The sequence below is a fragment of the Talpa occidentalis genome, unplaced genomic scaffold, assembly GCF_014898055.3.
Source record: "Talpa occidentalis isolate TD23 unplaced genomic scaffold, MPIMG_talOcc4v2.1 talOcc4.14, whole genome shotgun sequence".
Lineage (NCBI taxonomy): Eukaryota > Metazoa > Chordata > Mammalia > Eulipotyphla > Talpidae > Talpa > Talpa occidentalis.
In genome coordinates this window covers 81,424,671-81,444,915 of record NW_023601433.1, presented here as the reverse complement: position 1 = coordinate 81,444,915, position 20,245 = coordinate 81,424,671, and the positions used below count along the sequence as shown (strand labels likewise).

Below are 20,245 nucleotides of genomic sequence, written 5' to 3'. Positions count from 1 at the left end.
GAGTCACACGGAATGTAGACCGAAACAACGTGGCTTAGTTGAAGGAGAGAATAGGTGGCTGGCTTGTCCGTTGGGAAAAGAAAGAGCATTATTAACATTTATCGCATGCCCAGCCCTGGTACTTGTGCCAAGCCCTCCCCAGGGGTTGTTTTATCCTTAATACCATGCCTATTCACAGGGTAGTTATGTCTCTTTTACAGATGAGGAACCTGAGACTGGCGCATCGAACCTGGTTGCATGGCTAGTCGGGCAGCAGAACCGGGATGATCAGGTTGAGTCTTTGCTCTAACACCGCCCTCTGCTGTGTCCCAGAGGTCCTGGTGGCTGGGGTCAGGAGGACAGTGGCAGGGTTCTGTGCTGGTGAAAGTGGGGCATTTTTTGCCACCAGAAGTGTGACTTTTCTGCAGTAGAAGAACTAAAAACAAAGGCGATTCTTTATGTGTCAGTAGACACCAGCTTATTGTGAGCCCTGAAGGGACTAATGGAAGGAAACAGTGCCTGGCTCATCTCAGAGGTGGAGAAGCTAAGTGGGAGTTAACATCTCCTGAGTACAGACTTTCCTGGCTCTCATTTGGCTTATCTGAGGACAAGGAACATTTGTCTCTTTGCCGAGAAGGTGAAGTGGGCTCCTCCGCCTCACTGTATAGTCAAGTGACTACAGAGAAAGTAGGAAGGCCAGGGTGGCAAACAATAGTTGGTTTTCTCTGTGACTCTCCTTGCCTGGCAGGGCCCTTCTGGGATGGGGTGAGGAGTCTCACGTTCTCTCCAGGCTGAGAGAGAAAGCGATGCCTCTTTTGATGAGTGTAGCCATTTACTTGTAGGAGGGCAGCTAGCCTGGTGTTAGACCAAACGACTTGCCATTATTTTTTCAGGCCAGCTTCCCTTTGCCTTCCAATTACATTTGCAGATTTTTTTCCCTGTTTTTTTTTTCTGTATGACCAACATTTCTTTCCTGATAAAACATTCTGTTCCTTCTTTGCCCACAGAGCACTGTCAGCTCTTACTCCACTTTCCTCTGGAGACCCTTTTTGGTCCTCATACTTAGCCTTGAACTGTGTTTGCAGTTGAATACATTTCCTTCTTGTGCCCTGGATTATCTTTTGGTTCTGAGAATCCTAGATGAATGGAAACATGATTCCATAAAAACGTTTACCCTGAGTCTTGGTGGGGCTTAAGTCAGTGCTCACTTTCTCTTAAAACTCTGCGGCTATTTGCAGTTTTGAGACGGCAGCCTTGCAATGTCCGGCATAATTTGAGTCACGAGTAAACAGTTTGCTTGCAGCCGATAAGTCACCGATGTCAGCCAAAGCTTATTCAAAATGAATTTTATGAAGCGAGTTTCTGTTGGGACAGAGGCCACTGCATCCCCTAGTGTGGTGGGAGCACACGCCAGAGCGAGCTTTGCCAGGTGAACGTGGCCTTTTTTCTGTTTCACACTCATATTTCTTTGTGCTCCCAGGATCGTCATGACAGCCTTATCTCTCACATAAAGCCTGTTACCTCATCCCTAATTGCTTATCCAAAGGCAGGCAAGCTCTAGTTTCTCCACATTAATAAATGACACCGAAGAAGAACTGCTTTGTTTGCGTTGGCTCGCTCAGGTTAACGGTGTAAGTCCCTGAGTGCATTAGGATGCCTGTGCCCCTCCAGCGACCAGAGGGAGAGGTGTTCACCTCCTCAAGAGCAGCATTTCATTTATTTACTTTTGCTTGTGTTCTTAGCCCTCTTCTCCCGATGAAAGCCCTATAGAAACTTTCAGTCAGTGTGTCTGGCTAAAGCGACTCACTTCCCTTCAAATTGGGTGATAGAAACTGTTGTCCATAGTATCCCCTGATTTCAGGGGCTTTCTTGACCACCGCTCTCCTCCCTCTTCCCTTGGAAGCCAAAAGTCTTTGTGCTGATGTCTGTGGCATACCCAGTATTGTCAAATGGCACCCCTGCTTCTCTTTTTTGAAGCCTTATGAGAAGTGTTCCGATGGCTGTAAGTGAAAGTGAGAAGGGTAGCTGGGGGGAGTCAGAACTGAGAGTGACTGTCAGGTTCTGAGTTAGTTCTCTGCTCTGTGGGAGAGCGAGAATGTTCTGCTCCTCCTGGGAAACAGCATCATCTCTGTCACCACCTAAGAATATCTCTGGTAATTTAAAGGGCCTGTAAATGGGAACATTTTTGACAACATACATGGCACTGGAGAGGATAATGCAAAGCAAAATAAATCAGGAGAAAGAAGAGTATCAGATGGAATAGAGAGATGAAACAAAGGGCCAGACAAAACCAAACCAGTAACACATCCTTGACATTCAATTGCAAAACTGAGGCAGCCCGAAGGGGAGGGTGACTGTCTGGGACTAGGCCCAATGGAGCATAGTAGAGGATTATTGGGGGGGCTCTGGTGGTAGACATGGTATGAAAACATAGTAGAGGTTTGAGCCTATATCCCCTAAAACAAACACACTGATGTAAGTAACTTTACCTCAATAAATACAATTGGAGAAAAGAAGACTTTAAAAAGGAAACAGTATTGAAGAATATATCATGATAGATACTTGCTCAGGGTTTTTTTTTTTTTTTTTTTAAGGCATGTTTTATTTATTTGTTTGTTTGTTTGTTTTGTTTATACAAGCACTGGGTACAGTCAGAAGCACGGGAGGGTGAGAGAATTCACCAGAGCCAGAGCAGGGAGCAGAGCAGGCAGAAGGACCGAAGGACACTGCTGAGGGGAGCAGCGGGCGGCAGGAGAGGTCTGCGCGCCATGTGGGACCCTCCTCTGGTGGTGGGGGAGCAGCCGGGGATCGAACCGGCGCCGCAGAGGCCGCAGGCAGCTTCGCAACCCAGCGCTCAACTGCTGCGCCACCGGGGAGGCCCCAGGGGTTTTTTTTTTTTTTTAAACTTTCTGTAGGAAAATAAAAACCTAGCTTATCCAAATACAAAAAATAATTGAGCCCTTTCATATCTTTTGATTTGTAAGGTTATTTTCTTCTTTATCTTTAGAATGAAATGGATGATGTGCCCTTCTTTGATATCCAGCTGCCTTATGAATTGGCAATCAATATATTTCAGTATCTGGACAGGCGAGAACTTGGAAGGTGTGCACAGGTAAGCTGCCATTAATCGACATCGGAGATTGACCTGCACATGTAATTAGTTTAAGAAGCTCCTGGGTGACTTAGCACAATTAGAAACTCCAAAGAGTGAATAAATTGTATACCAACTTTACTTTAAGGAGAGCAATTTGGAACTTAAAGGGCTGTGTTTCATATCACTGTTTGGTGCTTGTCTTTTGTGGCTGTCTGCTCAGGAGCTCCGTTCTCCCTGCAGTCTGAGTTATGGCTGACCTGTGGCAGCGTGTTCAAGGCTGACAACTCTGTGCTCAGCTTTTATTGAGCTGGCCTGAGCTGTTCATGTCCTCACTGCTTTTAATGTAAAGATGCAAGCCCTTGGTTAAATCAAGCCAGTTGTGAGGTTGGAAGCTGTGGGTCAGCCTCAGGGACGAAAACAATGAAGTCATTTTTAGGCATATAGTCCAAATTGCCCTTCATACTAGAAGCCCGCTCTGTAAGGTGCGAGGCATGTGAGAATTGAGACCCAGCCAGGGAGGTGCGGATCTCCATCACCCATCTCATGCTGGTGGTGGTGGTGGGGGGGGCATCTGCCCATGGTGGGCATTCTGGGAGGGACTGTCTATGCTGATAGCACAGCAATCAAGGGGAGCTTGATAAGATGCAAAGTGGAATAGGAAATCTGGGTGGGGCCTGCATTTCTAACCAGGTAATGCCAGTACAAAACTTTTTGCTGTCATAAATTTTGTCTCTTGTTCATTTTTTTGAATAAGAGTATATAACGCCCTTAGGATGTTTGATGACATCCAGTTTTGTTATATAAACGCCCTTAGGATGTTTGATGACATCCAGTTTTGTTTTTTGGCAAAGAGTATATAATCTGTGAAAAGTTTATAATTTCTCATGAGTCAAAGGTGTGTGTGATTGCTGGTCGTTTGTCTTAATGTGGACAACCATGCTCCTTAGAAGACACCCAGCATGAGATGGGTGACGGAGATCCGCACGTCCCTGGCTGTTGTCCATAACTGCCAAAAAATTTGTGTTTAGTGTTTAACGTGTTCCATCTCAGGGTTCCATAATGTTTACACAAGCATCCATGCCTTCAAGAGAAAGGCTTCCATACGCCGAGTGGCAGGAGAACTGTGCATTAAAAGTCCAAAGTCCTATTGAGAATATAAAGTTAGGGATATTATGGTAGTTTCAGAGTGATGCGACCTGTCCCAAATTCAGACTGTAGAGCTCACTACCTCAAAGAAATCACACAAAATACGGGCGGACTTAGAGAGGTTCTGATTTTGTACTTTATGAAACATTTGTTTAATCAGTTATTTTTCTACTTAAATGTGAGTTTGAGAAGGTTTTTGGTAGTTTCTTCTTTTGGCTCAAAAATTCTTGTTTATCATTCTATTCCAGAAGTTGCTAATGTTCATATTCCCTCTCCCCTGGCAAAAGGAATAAGGGAAGTTTAGTGACCCACAATAGCAGCTCCTTGCCATCCCCCACCATTCCGCGTGTGCCCTTGTCCCTTTTCTTCCTCCTTCCCTCTTTTTTTTTTTTTTTTTTTGTTAATTTTTTTTTTTTCTTTTATAGAGGCATGTTTTTTATTTATTTATTTGTTTGTTCATTTGTTTCATTTATACATGCACTGGGTACAGTCAGAAGCGCGGGAGGGTGAGAGAATTCACCAGAGCCAGAGCAGGGAGCAGAGCAGGCAGAAGGACCGAAGTACACTGCTGAGGGGAGCAGCGGGCGGCAGGAGAGGTCTGCACACCATGTGGGACCCTCCTCTGGTGGCCGGGGAGCAGCCGGGAATCGAACCGGCGCTGCAGAGGCTGCCGTCAGCTTCGCAACCCAGCGCTCAACCGCTGCGCCACCGGGGAGGCCCCCTCCTTCCCTCTTAACCACAAAGCCCTTAGGATGTTTGATGACATCCAGTTGTTTTTGAAAGTGTTTTACTTTGTCATATTATCTTTTGTATGAATGTGTGATATTTTTATTGTTCTGATTTGTTTTTTCAAATTCCCTCCATTTTGTTGAAAATGATAGCATGTCACCCCCTTTGAAGGAGATTTAGGCTGTTTCCATGTTATATCCTTTGTAAATAAGTTTTCGATATTCTTGATTGCCACAATATAACTTACAAAACATATTTCTGATGAAGAGTGAAACTCTTCAGGGATTGACGGAGGAATTTTTCGAAGACTGACTTTCACTGAAGCACTGAAGTGTAAGTCATGCTCAGTGCCTGTCGGCTGCGTTAAGTAAGAGTACCTACCTTGTCGTCCTCTTTCCCTTGGAAATTGGATTTGTCATATTCTAACTTTACACATTGGCCCTGGTCCCGAGACTTGAAAACAAGGGTGTAGCTAAATGAGTCCAACTCCTGGATTTCAGCCTGATTCTGTTAGCTGAGGCTTGGAACAGGGTCTAATAGCTAGCTGCTTTACACAAAGTCAGCATTGGATGATAAAATCTTCATTCTTGATAGGGAGCTGCTGTTTAAGGAATCATTTCTTTTAACGGTGCTTTTTGCTCTCCTGCTTTGTAGCGGGCCATGTGGCTTTCACATCTGCTGCTGGTTTTCTCATCCAAAGGGTTTTATCAGGGGAAGATAGGATCTAGTGGAAGAAGAGATCCCCCTTTTGGTACAATGGGGCTGCATTTCAGGGTAGATTGGTTATGCTGGTGAGATTATTCTGCAGGTGTGAACAGTTTAATTTGCAACACAGTAGTCCAATTGTCCACGAGAGTGCTCCCTTCTTTGACCAGATTTTTTTTTCCTGGTTCAACCTAATTTTTAGAGCGCAAGTATAGGAATAGAACATATTCTTAAACAGATTTGCTAAGGCGGTTCTGATCTGCAAAACCAGGATTTTCTTCATAGAGCTTTTGTATGAAGAGGACAGTGGATGGCCAGCAGTTTGTAGAATTGGCTTTGTTTTCCCAAGCATTAAAATAAAAACCACAAAGGAATAAAAATAAGTATCATTTTCTTTACTTCTAATGATGTTTTCATTTTTGAAACAGGGGAAAAGTCCTTTTGTTGAATGGAATGTCTTGCTGTTTTATACTTTAATTTCAGAGCGGGTTTGTCCTATCTATCTCCCTCTCTCTTTTTCTTTTTTAATCTAGCTGCCTTGGGATTTTAGTGAAATTGGGCCAGTTATTTGGAATTGGCACCATGAACTATACATGTGCCCTTGGAGAAAACCTGTTTACTTAGATCTGTATGCCAAATTGGTAACCAGCTAACAATAAGGAACCCTGCTTGGGGAGGACTTCTGAGATTTAATTATGCCACAAACTGTGCCGGAGAACTGATTCTGCTTTGACTGTCTCCTTTCTGCATCACCTCTTTTTCTGTTTTGTGAGGCTTTATGTTTTCAAAACGTTAAGTCCTACTGTGTTAGTTTGGGATCCTTGTGTACTTCGGGCGCTGACCTCTCCAGCTCCTTGAACTCAGTATTTGTCCTTCAGGAATTGAGTATCTCTGTGGGGTTGCTTTATGCTGAAATGTCTCAAAAACATTGAGGCTTTTAGTAACAAGTAGAGTTAGGTGGTGGGCAGTTCATTGAACAGCTTTTCCATTTTGCTGTTTATCATTTTATGTTCATTCTTTTGTCTGTGCCCACAGGATTCCTGGCACTTTAGAGGACATTTTTTATAAATGGATAAGTTACAATTTGAAATTGTCAATTACAAAATTGTGGGGTTTTTATGAGGAAAGTGACTCTGCTGTTATAACATGGATAGTTCTGAGAAGCAATGGTTTATAGTAATGATTCATTCATTTAAAGACCGTTTAAATAACTGTAAATTCACAGGAAGTTGCAAAAAAATAGTGGAGAGTGTGCACCCGCCCCAGCCTTCTCCACTCATCAGTTTTGCATCTTCATGTTATTATTTCTGTGCAGTTTTTCACAGGCACAGATTTGTGTGGCACACAGTCAAGGATATCTCGTGCTACTCCTCTATCCTCATCTGTCGTGACCCTTCTCCCCCATTCCTCACCTTGGCAACCACTGATTTGTTCTCCAGCTCTTTAATTTTGTCTTTCTTTCAATTTTCATTTTAAACATGTATTTTAGTTATGTTTATTTCCTAATGTGTAAATGTAGCAATTTTGCTGCATGGGCAACGATGTCACATATTTTTTTCAAGTCAAAGGTAGAAAAATGTGCATAAAGAAAGCAAAAAGAAAAAGAGCAATGGTACATAAAAACACAAGATTTGTGATAAAATTGTTAAGCAAGAAGTAGGTGTAAGGAAAAAAAAAAAAAAAACAAGTTCTGGCACTAAATCCCAGTATATTAGATTATGATATTTCAAGTTTCAAGGAAAATGTGATCTATGATCTCAAATATCTAAATAGGTGAAACCTAAACCTTAGGTTTTATAGCTAAGGGTTTTAATGAAATCTTTAAAAGTCGGGAATAATCTATTACCAAAGCCAGATTGATTGTAAAGACCCTTAGATGCTGGCAGGTTCCCAGAGTCTGAACAGGGGCAAGGGAAAAACAGAGTTGATCCCCAAGAAAGGATGAGGCGTGAGATGAAACACACCTGGCAACCTCTTAACTGGTATTAGAACTGGGTGGTAGTACTTGGGAGTTCTTCAGACTCTGTTTTATTTTTGTGTGTTTGAAATTTTCCATAATTAAAACTTAAAGCAGAAAACAAGGGATTGAGTAAGAATGTCTGAACCTGCTGAGGGCAGCTCATGTCAGAGGCTGAACTTCGAAAATAAAAGCACTCCAGTTTAAGTGTTCAGTTTGTTTTTTAAGTTGGACCTATTCTTTCATTTCATTCAGTTATCTACAGAGGGCTTGCTATGTGCCACGTAATGTTCTAGATGGCAAGCACAGCAGTGAACACGACATAAAAATACCCTGCCTCTCAGCTTACGTTATATGAAACAAACATACTTAAACATAGAGCACAGATAGTGATAACTGCTATGGAGCAGAGGTGGTGATGTTGCACTTTTAAGTGGCCAGGGAAGCCTCCACAGAGGAGGTGACCTTTGAGCAAAGATCTGAAGGAGGGAAGAAGGAAGCTGTGCAGGTCTCTGGCAGAGGTGAATACAGATACAGAAGCCTTGATACTGTGTTTGAGGAACAGCAAGAAGGTCAAAGTGACTAAGTTGTGATGGGCTGTGAATAACACCTTTCCCCTCCCGCAAGATGTCCATATCCTACTCTTCAGAACCTGTGAATGTGTTCCCTATTACCGTAATAGGGCCTTTGCAGATGTAAGTTAAGGATCTTAAAATGGGGTGATTATCTTGGATAATCAGGTGGCTTGATGTCATTACGAGATGTCTCGTAAGAGGAAGCAGAAGGTCAGAGAGCAGAGACGATGCCATTTGCTGGCTTTGAAGATGGTGGAAGGGCTCACAAGCCAAAGAATGTAGTTGGGAAAGGTAAGAAAACAGATTCCTTCCCTGAAGCCTCCAGAAGGAATGCGGTCTTATCAACCACACCTTGACTTTAGACTTCAGGCCTCCAGAACCATAAGAGAGTAGATGTCTTTAAACCACTAAGTTTGTGATAATTTGTTAGAGCAGCAATAGGGAACAAATATGGGAGGGGTGTAGTAAGCAGATGGAGATAAGAAAAGTAGCCAAACTGTGAAAAGCACTTAATCCATTAAAAGAACTTGAACTTTTATTCTGAATGAGATGGGAAGTCATCTGAGTGTTTTGAGCAGAGTGACAGGGTCTGACTTAGATTTTAAAAGGGATTATTTTGGCTGCTATTGGGTGAATAGACTGTAGGGGAATGAGAACATTGCAGGAGACACCAGAATAACCCAGAGAAGAGAATGTGGTGGCGTGGCCAGTAGAAGTGGGCGGAGTCAGGATTGCTGCTGGATTGGGTGTGGGGAGAGAAAGAAGAGTGAAGAGGGTTTGTGGTGGGGGCAAAAGTAAGTGGGTTCATGAACAAAGGGAAGGAAAGGAAATTGAGATGAGTCTGTATATAGCTGTCCATACATGGCATGTCCTCCACAAGTGTTCTTGCTATATGAATTTGTGAGTAGAACAATGACACTTTCTCCCTTGTGAGGGCCTCCCTGGTAACCCTAATCCAGGCAGAGTTAATAAAGCTAATTTTTGAGCCAAGTGCCTTTTTTTTTTTTTTTAAATGCTGCAATTCACAGTGGTGCTATAAAGCAAAATGCTGGAGACACTTTTATTAGCAAATTCTTGCAGCTGAGGCTCACTCAGTGGGGCTTAAACTGGTCAGGGCCATTCCAATCCTGGTGTATTAAAACAGCCCCATTAGGCCTTTGGAAAATTCCGCTTGTAAATGTGCTAGATTTAATGTAACTGAAGAAATCCATACACTTAGATTTCCTTTTGGTGGGACTCTCTTTAAATTTTAGTTGTGAAAATTTAGGTCTTTTTCTTGTTGGTGTTTCCTTCAGGACTGAGCGAGACTCTTAGCATCTGTTATTTTTGCTTTCCTTTAAGTGGGGGGTGGGAGGACCCTCCCTTTATAGTTTTTGCTCAAAAAGTTGTTGGCACATTTCTGGGTTTAATACCTAATTGTAGGTACAATCCTGATCCTTTTTTGGAAGTAATTCTCACCTCTAGCTTTTGTAAATCCCTCAAAGAGATTTATTGTTCGTTATCCAGGATTTAAACTTTATCCTGAATATTATTTTCTACCGCGTAAGCCCTGTGATCTAGGGGTTAGTGGTGGGGATGATGCTCTGAAACATCAGCTTATTGTTCTCAGTTTTTCACTGTGTAACCCTGTGGTGCAAATTTCAGATTGTGTTATTTAAAACGACTTGGCATTTCTTTGAAACTGATTAAAAATCTTTCTTCAGCTTCCAAAGTTTTTAAGGGCTGATATATATTTGAGACTCCTTGAAAGTCTCTGAAAAGTTCCCTCATCTTAAGGTGGCTGAAATTTGTGCCATTTAGTTCTCATGAAAATTTGTCAAGAATGTTTAATTGGGATCTTCTATTTTGAAGTCACTGACCATTGGCATTGAATTCTCCTAAAAGGCTGATAATTCAGTGGCTCCATCTAACAAAAAAGTAGCCTTGTAGCTAATTTTTGGACTACAGAATTAAAAAGATTTTCTCTATGTGAGGCCAGTCTTGTGATCCAAAACTTTTCTCTTTTTTTTTTTCTGCATTTTTTTTTAACATTTATTTATACAAGCACTGGGCACAGTCAGAAGCACGGAGGGTGAGAGAATTCACCAGAGCCAGAGCGAGGAGCAGAGCAGGCAGAAGGACTGAAGTACACTGCTGAGGGGAGCAGCAGGCAGCAGGAGAGGTCTGCGGGCCATGTGGGACCCTCCTGCAATGGCCGGGGAGCATCCGGGGATCGAACCGGTGCTGCAGAGGCTGCGGGCAGCTTTGCAACCCAGCGCTCAACCGCTGCACCACTGGGGAGGCCCCAAAACTTTTACAGCTTCCCCAAACATGGTGAGGCAGCCCCTGATCTGGACACCTCCACTGGCTGCCTCTTAAAGCAAAAGGTTATCAGTTTGGCAGAATGAGGTGGCAAGTGGATGAGAACTGCTGACCTTAATTAATGCTCAGCACGTAATTAGTGCCCAGCTCATGTCTAGGTTGACCAGTAGCCCCATGTCAGTGTTCTCTCAAGTATTTTATGCAAGGTACTAGGCTTTTGAGACAAGCCTTGCAAAAAGAGTTCAGGAACCAAGTTAGTTTGGGGAATACAACTTCTTACAACTATTTCTTTGAGCTATGCAACATGTCAGTCTATTAAAAGCTTTGAGTTCTTCAGTGAAGAATCCTGCTTAGTTTTGTTTAAACCAGTGTTCTCCATACTGCTTTCTTATTTTTTAAACTTGATAAATTTGAAATGTTAAGTTTACCATGTATGGGGTAATTACTTGGCACATTTATATGTCATGGAATCCTTTTTAAAAGTAACTCATTGGGCCTCCCCGGTGGTGCAGTGGGTTGAGCTCAGCTGTGAAGATGTCTGCAGCCTCTGTTGCGTGGGTTCGATTCCCGGCTGGCCAGGGAGAGTCCCACATGCTACAGCAAACCTTTCCTATCTTGGCCGCTGCTCCCCTCAGCAATGTATTTCATCAGTCTGCCTATTCTGTTCCCCGCTCTGTCTCTGGTGGGTCCTCTCACCCTCCTGTGCCTCTGGCCTGTACCCCAGCTCTTATATAAAAAAAAAAAATAAAAAGCTCTCCTGCCCATTTAAAAAAAAAAGTAACTTATTAACATACTGAAGAGTAAAGTTGTACTGAACTGCTTTGGGAAGTGCTGGTTTATGTAATGAAATAATGGCTGCACTAAGCCTTTTGTTCAGTAGTTGCATTTAATAATTATCATAAAATTTTATGGTTTTTATCCAAAAAACTTCATGCATCTCAAGATCAGACTAAGTTTCCCTGTGTTGAGTTAGCACTTTCTGCCTTTGAGAACCAGAAGGGGCATGTTAGCCCTTTTCTGATACTTTTTTTTAACCCTGAAGTCCAAATGTCTGTTAGGGAAGTACTCTGCTCTGGAACTATTTGAATTGTAACCTGGCTCCATCACCGCTGGTGTTGGTCTGTCCCTATCTGTACTCCGCGATTGCCCAGGGCTCAGAGTCACTCTGGCACAGACAGATGGACAGACACTACTCACTGTCAGGGGAAGGCTCAGCTGTGGACCAGACATGCCAAAAATAAAATGGTGTTGTATCTAGTCAGAGTTGGAGCTCCGGTGTTATTGAGTCACTCTTCTTTATTGCCTGACCACTTGTGATCAGATGAGGGTTTGTTTCCCTGATCCCCTTATGGTAAAATGGAGAAGTGTGGGATGACAGTGTAGTTAAGTGGATTTATAACTGATGCTGTGGCCATGCCCAGGCTGAGCTTCCTAATGGATGCATGTCATCCTGGCCCGAGTGGTTTGTCTTGGGCTCTGTCCTCAGCCTCATCCTGGTTAACTTTTTTTTTTTTTTTAATAAGGCATGAAGGCCCACAGACTGGATTTTGCAGATGACTTATGTGTGGGAGAAGCAGCAAATGCAATGGATGACAGAATTGGGATTCAAGAGTCATCTAGAATGCTGGGTAGTGCAAAGAGCTGGGATTTAAAATGGATAGAAAGTTTAGAATTAGGGTTTAAAAATAGTAATTGGAAGCAAGAGTTGGGGACTGTATTTTAATTGCCGTTTGTATTTACAAAGAGTGAAGAATGATGAACACTACTGAGATCACCCTTGCAGGAAAGAATGTGAGCACAGAGACGCAAAGCAGTTCTAAGCTTGTTAGTATTTTCTGTAGTGGGGTGGTAAGTCTGTGGGTACTGGCAGTATTCTTTACATCTTTTGGTTTGCCTTAAATATTTAATAAGCATACTCCAGAAGCTTTGGTGAACACTTAGTTCAGTAGCTGTGATGACGTATGTACAAGTGAAGCAGCAAATTAGTGTCTGACAAAGTCCTTCTGTTTTTGGCACTTGACCGCCGTGTTTGGGGTTTTGTTCAGTCCTAAGACCACATTGGAAGAGGGACGCTGTGGATATACAAATATTAGGGTACATTCAGAAATAACAGGTTTGGTTACTAGTCCTGTAACGATGAGCTCAAAATGGGTAGTATTTAGACCAGTGAAGACGAACAGGATGGCTCTCATCTATTTGAGAAGCTGTCAGGTGGAAGGAGGAGTAGGTAGAATGTGTTTTCTAACCACTGGGAGGAAGCACTTTCTAACAGCTGAACTGTGGTTGGCCAGACTGATAAGGGAGGCCAGCTTTTCACCAGAAGCTTTCCTCCTGCCAGGGGTGTTCCTGTGATGAGGTGTGTACCTAGTTGAGCTCCCAGACCCCACTTCTCTGGTTTCTAAGCCATTGAAGGCTGGGAGCCAATGTGACAGCGTCAGTATTACCATGTGACTCTTTGCTTCAGAAAAGTGACAGAACCTTTACCCCTCGGTGGGCTGCCTGGTCTGACTTCCAGATGTGTAGTTTCCATGCAGAATTCCTGCTTCCAGAGAGCTTGACCTAGGTGGCATGTTTCCATACCCGCACACACATGCAGCGTAGTTAAGGAAGCCAGAACGTGCATGTACTGGCGGAGTGCATCTGGGTCATTACTGCTTTCATATACTTGCATTTGAATAAAGTATCGTAATGGCTCTTAGTTTAGGGTAGTTTTCTGAGATAAAAATCAGAACTTGAGACGGAACCAAGTTGAGTTCTTGGATTCTGACATTTACTTTGTAAGTTTTACTCCCTTTCTCTGGCACGGGCCAAGTAGAAATCCATTATAGACTTAATAAAAGTCATTTATTAAAACTATGAGGAGGCTAATAATGGCCTTTCTTAAAAGGTAATGGTTGGAACAGCTTAATTTCATGATAAGGAATCTGTGTGTCCCGGCAGAGTGATCAGTAGTGTTGTGGTGTGCAGTTGATGCATATGCGGAAGGAATGATGTTTGCAGAGCACCTTTCTTTTTTTTTTTTTTTTTTTTTTTAAATATTAAATTTTATTTTTATATTCCCCCATACAATTGCAAACGCCCCATTCTGACCCCAATCCTTCCCCTCCCGCCCCCCACCCCCCAAAAAGTGTCTCTGGTTCATAGTTTTTTGTTGATTTTGATTTTCACTTTCTTATATTCATTTTCCTGGTCCCTTATTTAAGTTTTCTAGATTCCTGCTATGAGTGAGACCATCCGGTATTTTTCTTTTTCTTTTTGGCTTATTTCGCTGAGCATGATCCCTTCCAGTGCCATCCATGTTGCTGCAAATTGCATGTGTTTATCTTTTTTGAATGCTGAGTAATATTCCATGGTATATATGTACCACATCTTCTTGATCCAGTCATCTATTTTTGGGCATTTGGGTTGTTTCCAAAGCTTAGCTATTGTAAACAGTGCTGCTATAAACATAGGAGTGCAGGTGCTCTTTGGAATTGATGTTTCTGTGTCCTTTGGGTAAATACCTAGGAGTGGAATTGCTGGATCATATGGAAGCTCTATGTTTAGTAGGTCCAGAAATCTCCACACAGCTCTCCGTAGTGGTTGGACCAGTTTGCACTCCCACCAACAGTGCACAAGAGTTCCTTTTTCTCCACATCCTGGCCAACATTTGTTGTTGCTAGTTTTTTTAATATGCAGAGCACCTTTCTTGAGCTCTGTGAGGTGCACAGCAGTTCTCTTGGCGGTGGCATATACTTACATTTTAAAGACAAGGAAACCAAGGCCCCAAGGTTGTAGAACTGAATGTTGTAAAGACTGAATCCCCCCAGCCCTCATTCCTTAGAGGAGGAAAGAGGTGCTGAGAAACCGAGTGACTTTCACATAATAGTTAGTGAAAAGTTTGGCCTTAGAGTTTGGGTTATTTTCACTAAGTATAACTGCTTTCTTTACAGCAGGCTGCCGCTTGAATAAAGGAAGTGATCTTGAAGACATATTCCTAAACGTCATATATAATACACATGTATGTACATATATGTGTATATGTAGGTCTCATATATACATGTACATAATATATACGTAATCCTTATCATTTTAGGTTTCCTTGGGGAAGTCATTAGGTAAAGAAACTCTGCTGTGGATTCCTCTGTGTGGTGTAGATTCATTTTGAATATAGAGAACACTCTTACTGTTTATTTTTAACATAAAATTTCTTATATCTGTGCCTCCCTGGTGGCACAAGGGCTTGGGCGCCGCACTGTGAGGTGGTCCGCAGCTTCTGCAGCACAGGTTCGATCCCCGGCCGGCTGGGGAGCAGCCCTCATGGGGCAGCAGACCTCTCCTGACTCATCCGCTGCTCCCCTCAGCAGTGTAGTTTGGTGGTTCTGGCTGTTCTGCTCTCCACTCTGTCTCTGGTGAATCCTTTCACCCCCCGCATCTCTGGCCTGTACTCCAGCTCTTCTATGCATAAATAAATTTTCTAAAAAAATTTTTTACCTTTGAGAACGACATATAGGTTATATACCTTATGCAAATAGTAAGGTGTAGCATATTGATTTTTATATGTTAAACCAACTTTGCATCCCTGAGATAAACTGCATTTGTTTTTGATATGTTCCTTTTTCTGTGTTGATGGATTGTTTGCTAATATTTTGTTGAAATTTTTTGGTTATATTCATGAGGGATATTGGTTTCTGTTTTTTTAAAGATTTATTTTTATTTTTTGTGTAGAACTGGGGTGCGAGCCAGAGGTTCAGGGGGTGATGTGCAGATTCCAGAGACAGTGGGGAGCAGAACAGGCAGATTGACGAAATACACTGTTGAGGGGAACAGCTGGCGAGACAGGAGAGGTCTGCTGCATTGTATGTGGATTAACTCCCTGGACGGGGATCGAACTCATGGCACAGTGGCTGGCAATAGCTTGATAGTGGTGAGACTTTAACCTCTGTGCCACCAGGGAGGCCCCCGGTTTGTGTTTTCTTGTGATATCTTTGTATCGTTTTTGGTATCAGTAACACTGGTTACATCAGTCACACGCTCCCCCCCGCCCCATTTCCAGTTTTTGGGAGAGTTTATGAATGATGAATGATTATATCCTTTAAACATTTCGTAGAATATACCAGTGAAGCCATCTATGTCTGAGATTTTTTTTTTTTTGAAGCCCCCACCCCCCCGTAACTCAAAAATAATTAAAAAATTCTCTTTACCCTTTCTCCCACCTCACCCCTATCCTCTTACCCTCTGGTAACATCACTTTGGTTATCAGTGTCTGCTCATTTAATTTTTGCTTTGTCAGTTTATCCAGTTTGCGTCCTTGCATTACTCTTGTATGCGAAATCAACCAATACTTTATTTTTCTGGATAACTTCCCTTTGCCTAATTCCCTCAATTTCCTGCTGCAAATGGCAGTTTCATCTTTTCTGACAGCCGAATATTACTGCATTGTGTATATATACCACATCTTCTTTATCCAAACATCTACCCCTGGGCACTTCGTTTACTTCCATATCTTAGCTATTGTGAATAATGCTGCAGCAAACATTGTGGAGTACATATTCGTCAGATAGGTACCTGGAAGTGAGATTGCTGGATTATATATTTCTATAGTTTTTTTTTTAAAAGAAAGTCCAGACCACTTTCTCAAATAGATGAACCAATTTACATTCCCATCAACAGTGTATAAAGGTTCCTCTTTCTCCGCATTGTCACAGCACTAGGAGTCTTTTCCATGTATGTCATTCTCACAGGTGTGAGATGATACCTTGTGGTTTTGATTTGTATTTCTCTTACTAGAAATGATGAGTGTGTTTTCATGTCTTTTGACTATCTATATACCCTCTCTGGAAAAGTGTCTATTCAGATCTGCCCATTTTTTAATCGGGTCATTTGGTTTTGTTGTTAAAGTTGAATAAGTTATTTGTATCTCTTGGATATTAACCCCTTATCAGATGTGTGATGTGCAGACTCCTCTCATTGAGGAGGTTGTCCAGTCTGTTTTCATTTTTATTTTTCTCTGGGTATTTTTTAATTTCTGCCTTAAGTTCCTCTCTGAAGAAATTGGTGACTGAGAAGCATGTTGTTTAATCTCCATGTGTTTGCGTTTGTGTGAAGTTTTTAAAAATTATTAATTCATCCTCTTGTTATTGTTCTACTTAGATTTTCTATTTCTTCTTGAGTCAGTTTCAGTACTTGTACCTAGGAATCTGTCCATTTCTTTTAGTTTATCTAATTTTTTGGCATGTGATTGTTCATATTCATTTCCTTAGAATCCTTTTCATTTTTGTGGTTTCATTGTTGATTTGGAAATTTAAGTCCTGCTCTCCCACCCTCCCCCTATTAGTCTGGCTAAATGTTTGTCAATTTTTTTATCTTTTCAAGAAACAATTTTATTTCCTTCATTTCCTCTGTTCACTTATTTTGGTTGACTATTACTTCATTCTGCTTGTTTGGTATTTAGTTTTTCTGGTTTAAGGTAGAAGACTACCTTGTTGACTAGATTTTTTTAAATACTGTAATTTACGGCTATAAATTTTCCTCTAAGTACTATGTTTTATAAGTTTATGTTCAGTTTTCATTTTCACTTATAGCAAAGTGTTTTTGTTTCCTTTGCAATTTCTCCTTTGACTCATTGGTTAATTAGGGATGTGTTATTTAATTTTCACACATTTGGGAATTCCCATTTCCTGTTACGGATTTCTGATTTCATTCTATTGTTGTCACATATCTTACTTTGTTCTTTGTTTTAAATTTGTTTTATTTATTTATGCATACAAGAACTGGGGAGTAGGCCGGAGATGCGGGGGGTGAGAACATTCACCAGAGTGAATGTTCAGAGAAACAGAGTGGGGAGGAGAACAGGCAGATCTACTGAAATACACTGCTGAGGGGAGCAGTGGGCGTGATGGGAGAGGTCTGCTGCGCCATGTGGGTTATCTCCCTGGCTGGGGATCGAACTCATGGTGCAGTGGCTGACAATAACTTGATAGCACTGAGACTTTAACCCCTGTGCCACCAGGGAGGCCTTGTTCTTTTAAATTTATTGACATTTGTTTTATGGGCTAGTATAGTCTAATCTAAAGAATGTTCTGTTGCGCTTGAGAATAATATGCACTCTGTTGGGAAGAGTGTTTAGTGACTGTCTCATGTTTAGTTGGTTTATAATGTTTAATTCTTACCTTTTCTTGATAGTTTGCTGCTTAGTTATTCTATCCATTTTTGAAAATGAGATATTGAGGTCTCCAAGTGTTGTTGGACACAGTTGGTAAACTCTAAAACTTCTATTTCATTCTTTCTAAAAAAATAGTTTCTATCAAATATTCTCTAATTGGTGAGATATGTTCATACCTTCCTTTATTTCTTTAGACATGCTTTTTTTTGACATTTTGATCTATATGTAATAGCTGATTTAAAGTCTGTGTAGTAAGTCCAACATCTGGACTTCCTTAGGGACAGGTGTTCAGTTTTACATTTTATATATTGTTTCATAGTGTCTTTTTTTAATTCAAAATTGTACTTTAAAAATAATACAATGTGACAACTCTGGCAATCAGATTCTTCTCCCTCCAGAGGGTTTTTTTTTTTAAAGTGATTTTACTATTTGTGATTCTTTTTTTTTTTTTTTAATTTTTTAAAAGATTTATTTATTTATTTATACAAGCACTGAGGTACAGTCAGAAGTGCGGGAGGGTGAGAGAATTCACCAGAGCCAGAGGAGTGGGGAGCAGAGCAGGCAGACTGACGAAGTACACTGCTGAGGGGAGCAGCGGGCGGCAAGAGAGGTCTGTGTGCCATGTGGGACCCTCGCCTGGCCGCCGGGGATTGAACCAGTGCTGCAGAGGCTGCGGGCAGCTTCACATCCCAATGCTTAACCGCTGCACCACCGGGGAGGCCCCAGAGGGTTTGTTTTTTAGTGACTTTTCTGAACTAATTTTCTAGTTTGTGTTCGTCTTGTATGACCACTGAAATTTCTCAGTTACTAGTTTTAGCTAGTGATTTTATAGAGGTTTCCTTAAATATGTTGAACCAGTAATCTTCCCAGTCTTTGCTGAGGTGTTTTCTGCGTATTGAGACATGCCTTCAATATGCTAGCACTTTGCAGCTATGCTGTAGTCTTCATTTCCTGCTGCGGAGAGCCTCGAGTTAGCCAGAGTCGAGAGATCAGCACTTTCTCAGGTAATTTCTTAGTGACAGCACAGTCCTATACATGTGCCCTGGCATTCTTGAGGCCCAGCAATACACTGGCGCCTTTCAAAGGCCTTTGTGGACATCTCATTCCTTAGGTTTCCTTTAAAACTCTTTGATCAGTCTCCTTTCAGCCCAAGTCTCCGGCAACTGCTGTGGAGATAGGACAATGAGCTCTGAGGTAGGTCATATAAAGCCAAACCTTCAGAGTAGAGCTTTCCATTAAACTGCCAGACAGGTGAAATGGTGACAGCCCTCCAGGGGTAGCACGTTTGGATAGCTATAAGCACATTTGACCTCTCTGGTGGCAGCTAGGCTCCTTGTTTTTACTGTTAACCAGAGTTGTGAGGTGGTTGGTTTTCAAGGTTACTGTAGCACTGGAGGAGGAGGATGGGATTGGTACAAGGTAAAATGACACAAAGGCTGCTATTCTTACCAAGATTCAGCCGTTTTTCTTGAATAAATGCTCCTTAGAATGTTGCAAGTCTTTAGTTAATTTCCAAAGTGTTGAAAAGTTAATTTTGACAATTTTTGGCAGTATTCTTGTTGCTTTTATGAAGGAACAGATTTTCAGAGCTCTTTACTGTGCTCCCCATGAGTGCTTTGTCACACGAGACACCCTTGTGCAATACGAGTCTGTCATAAGCATGCTGTGTTCTCCTCTTTTACTTTGTTTTAGGTTCTTTCTTCTTGTCCATTTGTTTGGTGTCTTAAAGTGGCCCCAAGGAGGTGTTGAAAGAGCACATGTTACTGTAAACTGCTGGTCATGACTCTGAACTTATTGGTAGTGAGTTGTAGTCCTGGATGGGCTGCAAGCATTGAGCTCTTGCTCCTTCGTTACCAGAGTGTACTGCAGACCCAAGGTCGTGTTGATCTGCTGGCTCACTTTCTCATCCTGCCAGCAAAGTATGTCTTTTGCAGAGTCTGCCCAACTTTGTACTCTATCTACTGTGATGACATAAAATCCATTATTCCCCTAAATTAGGGCTGAGAGACAAAAACCCGAATAGCTAACACAGCATTTTCTCTGGATACTGTTGGAATTTGAAGTTCAAGCTATACAGAACATTAATTTTTCCATATCAGATCTTACTGTCCTTGTTTGCATCTTGGGTTTTCTATAAATATATATTTTAAGTCTATCCATTTAAAATCTAAGTTCTCACATATAAATTTGAATTTCTCATATAGCTAGAAGTTCTAAGTTAAGGGTATTTGCTTTTTACAGCTTTTTATTTCAGTGATCATCAGTCTTCAGCTCTGTAACTTGGAAATGTAAGAGCCTGTTGGTAAAAAGTAGAGAAATAATGTGCTGAAAACGATAGTATCATTATTAACATGTTGCAGCATACATTTTTTGTCTTATGTTTGTGTATTTTTTTCTTCTATATTACATAATTTATCCGAGTAGTCTAAAATGTGACATTAGATGGTATTATGACAATTTTGAAATCTTGAAAGATAAAACTCGAAACATTTGCTTGTATTTTTTTCACCTCAGAGTGTTTTGTTAATGAGACATTTTATACTGCCATAAACCCAGGGCAATAATAAAGGTGTTGATTGATTTTTGGATGACAAGGGGCTTCTCTAATTACAGAA

The 20,245-nt window shown here is 41.5% G+C and overlaps 1 protein-coding gene across 1 annotated transcript in view; it reads left to right on the top strand.

Moving 5' to 3' along the window:
- FBXW8 (F-box and WD repeat domain containing 8) overlaps window positions 1-20,245 on the top strand; it is a 110,046-nt gene that overhangs the window by 9,413 nt on the left and 80,388 nt on the right. The window contains exon 2 of the mRNA XM_037511098.2: window positions 2,987-3,091. Within this exon, the coding sequence (XP_037366995.1) occupies window positions 2,987-3,091 (105 nt within the window). The remainder of the gene's footprint in view (window positions 1-2,986; window positions 3,092-20,245) is intronic.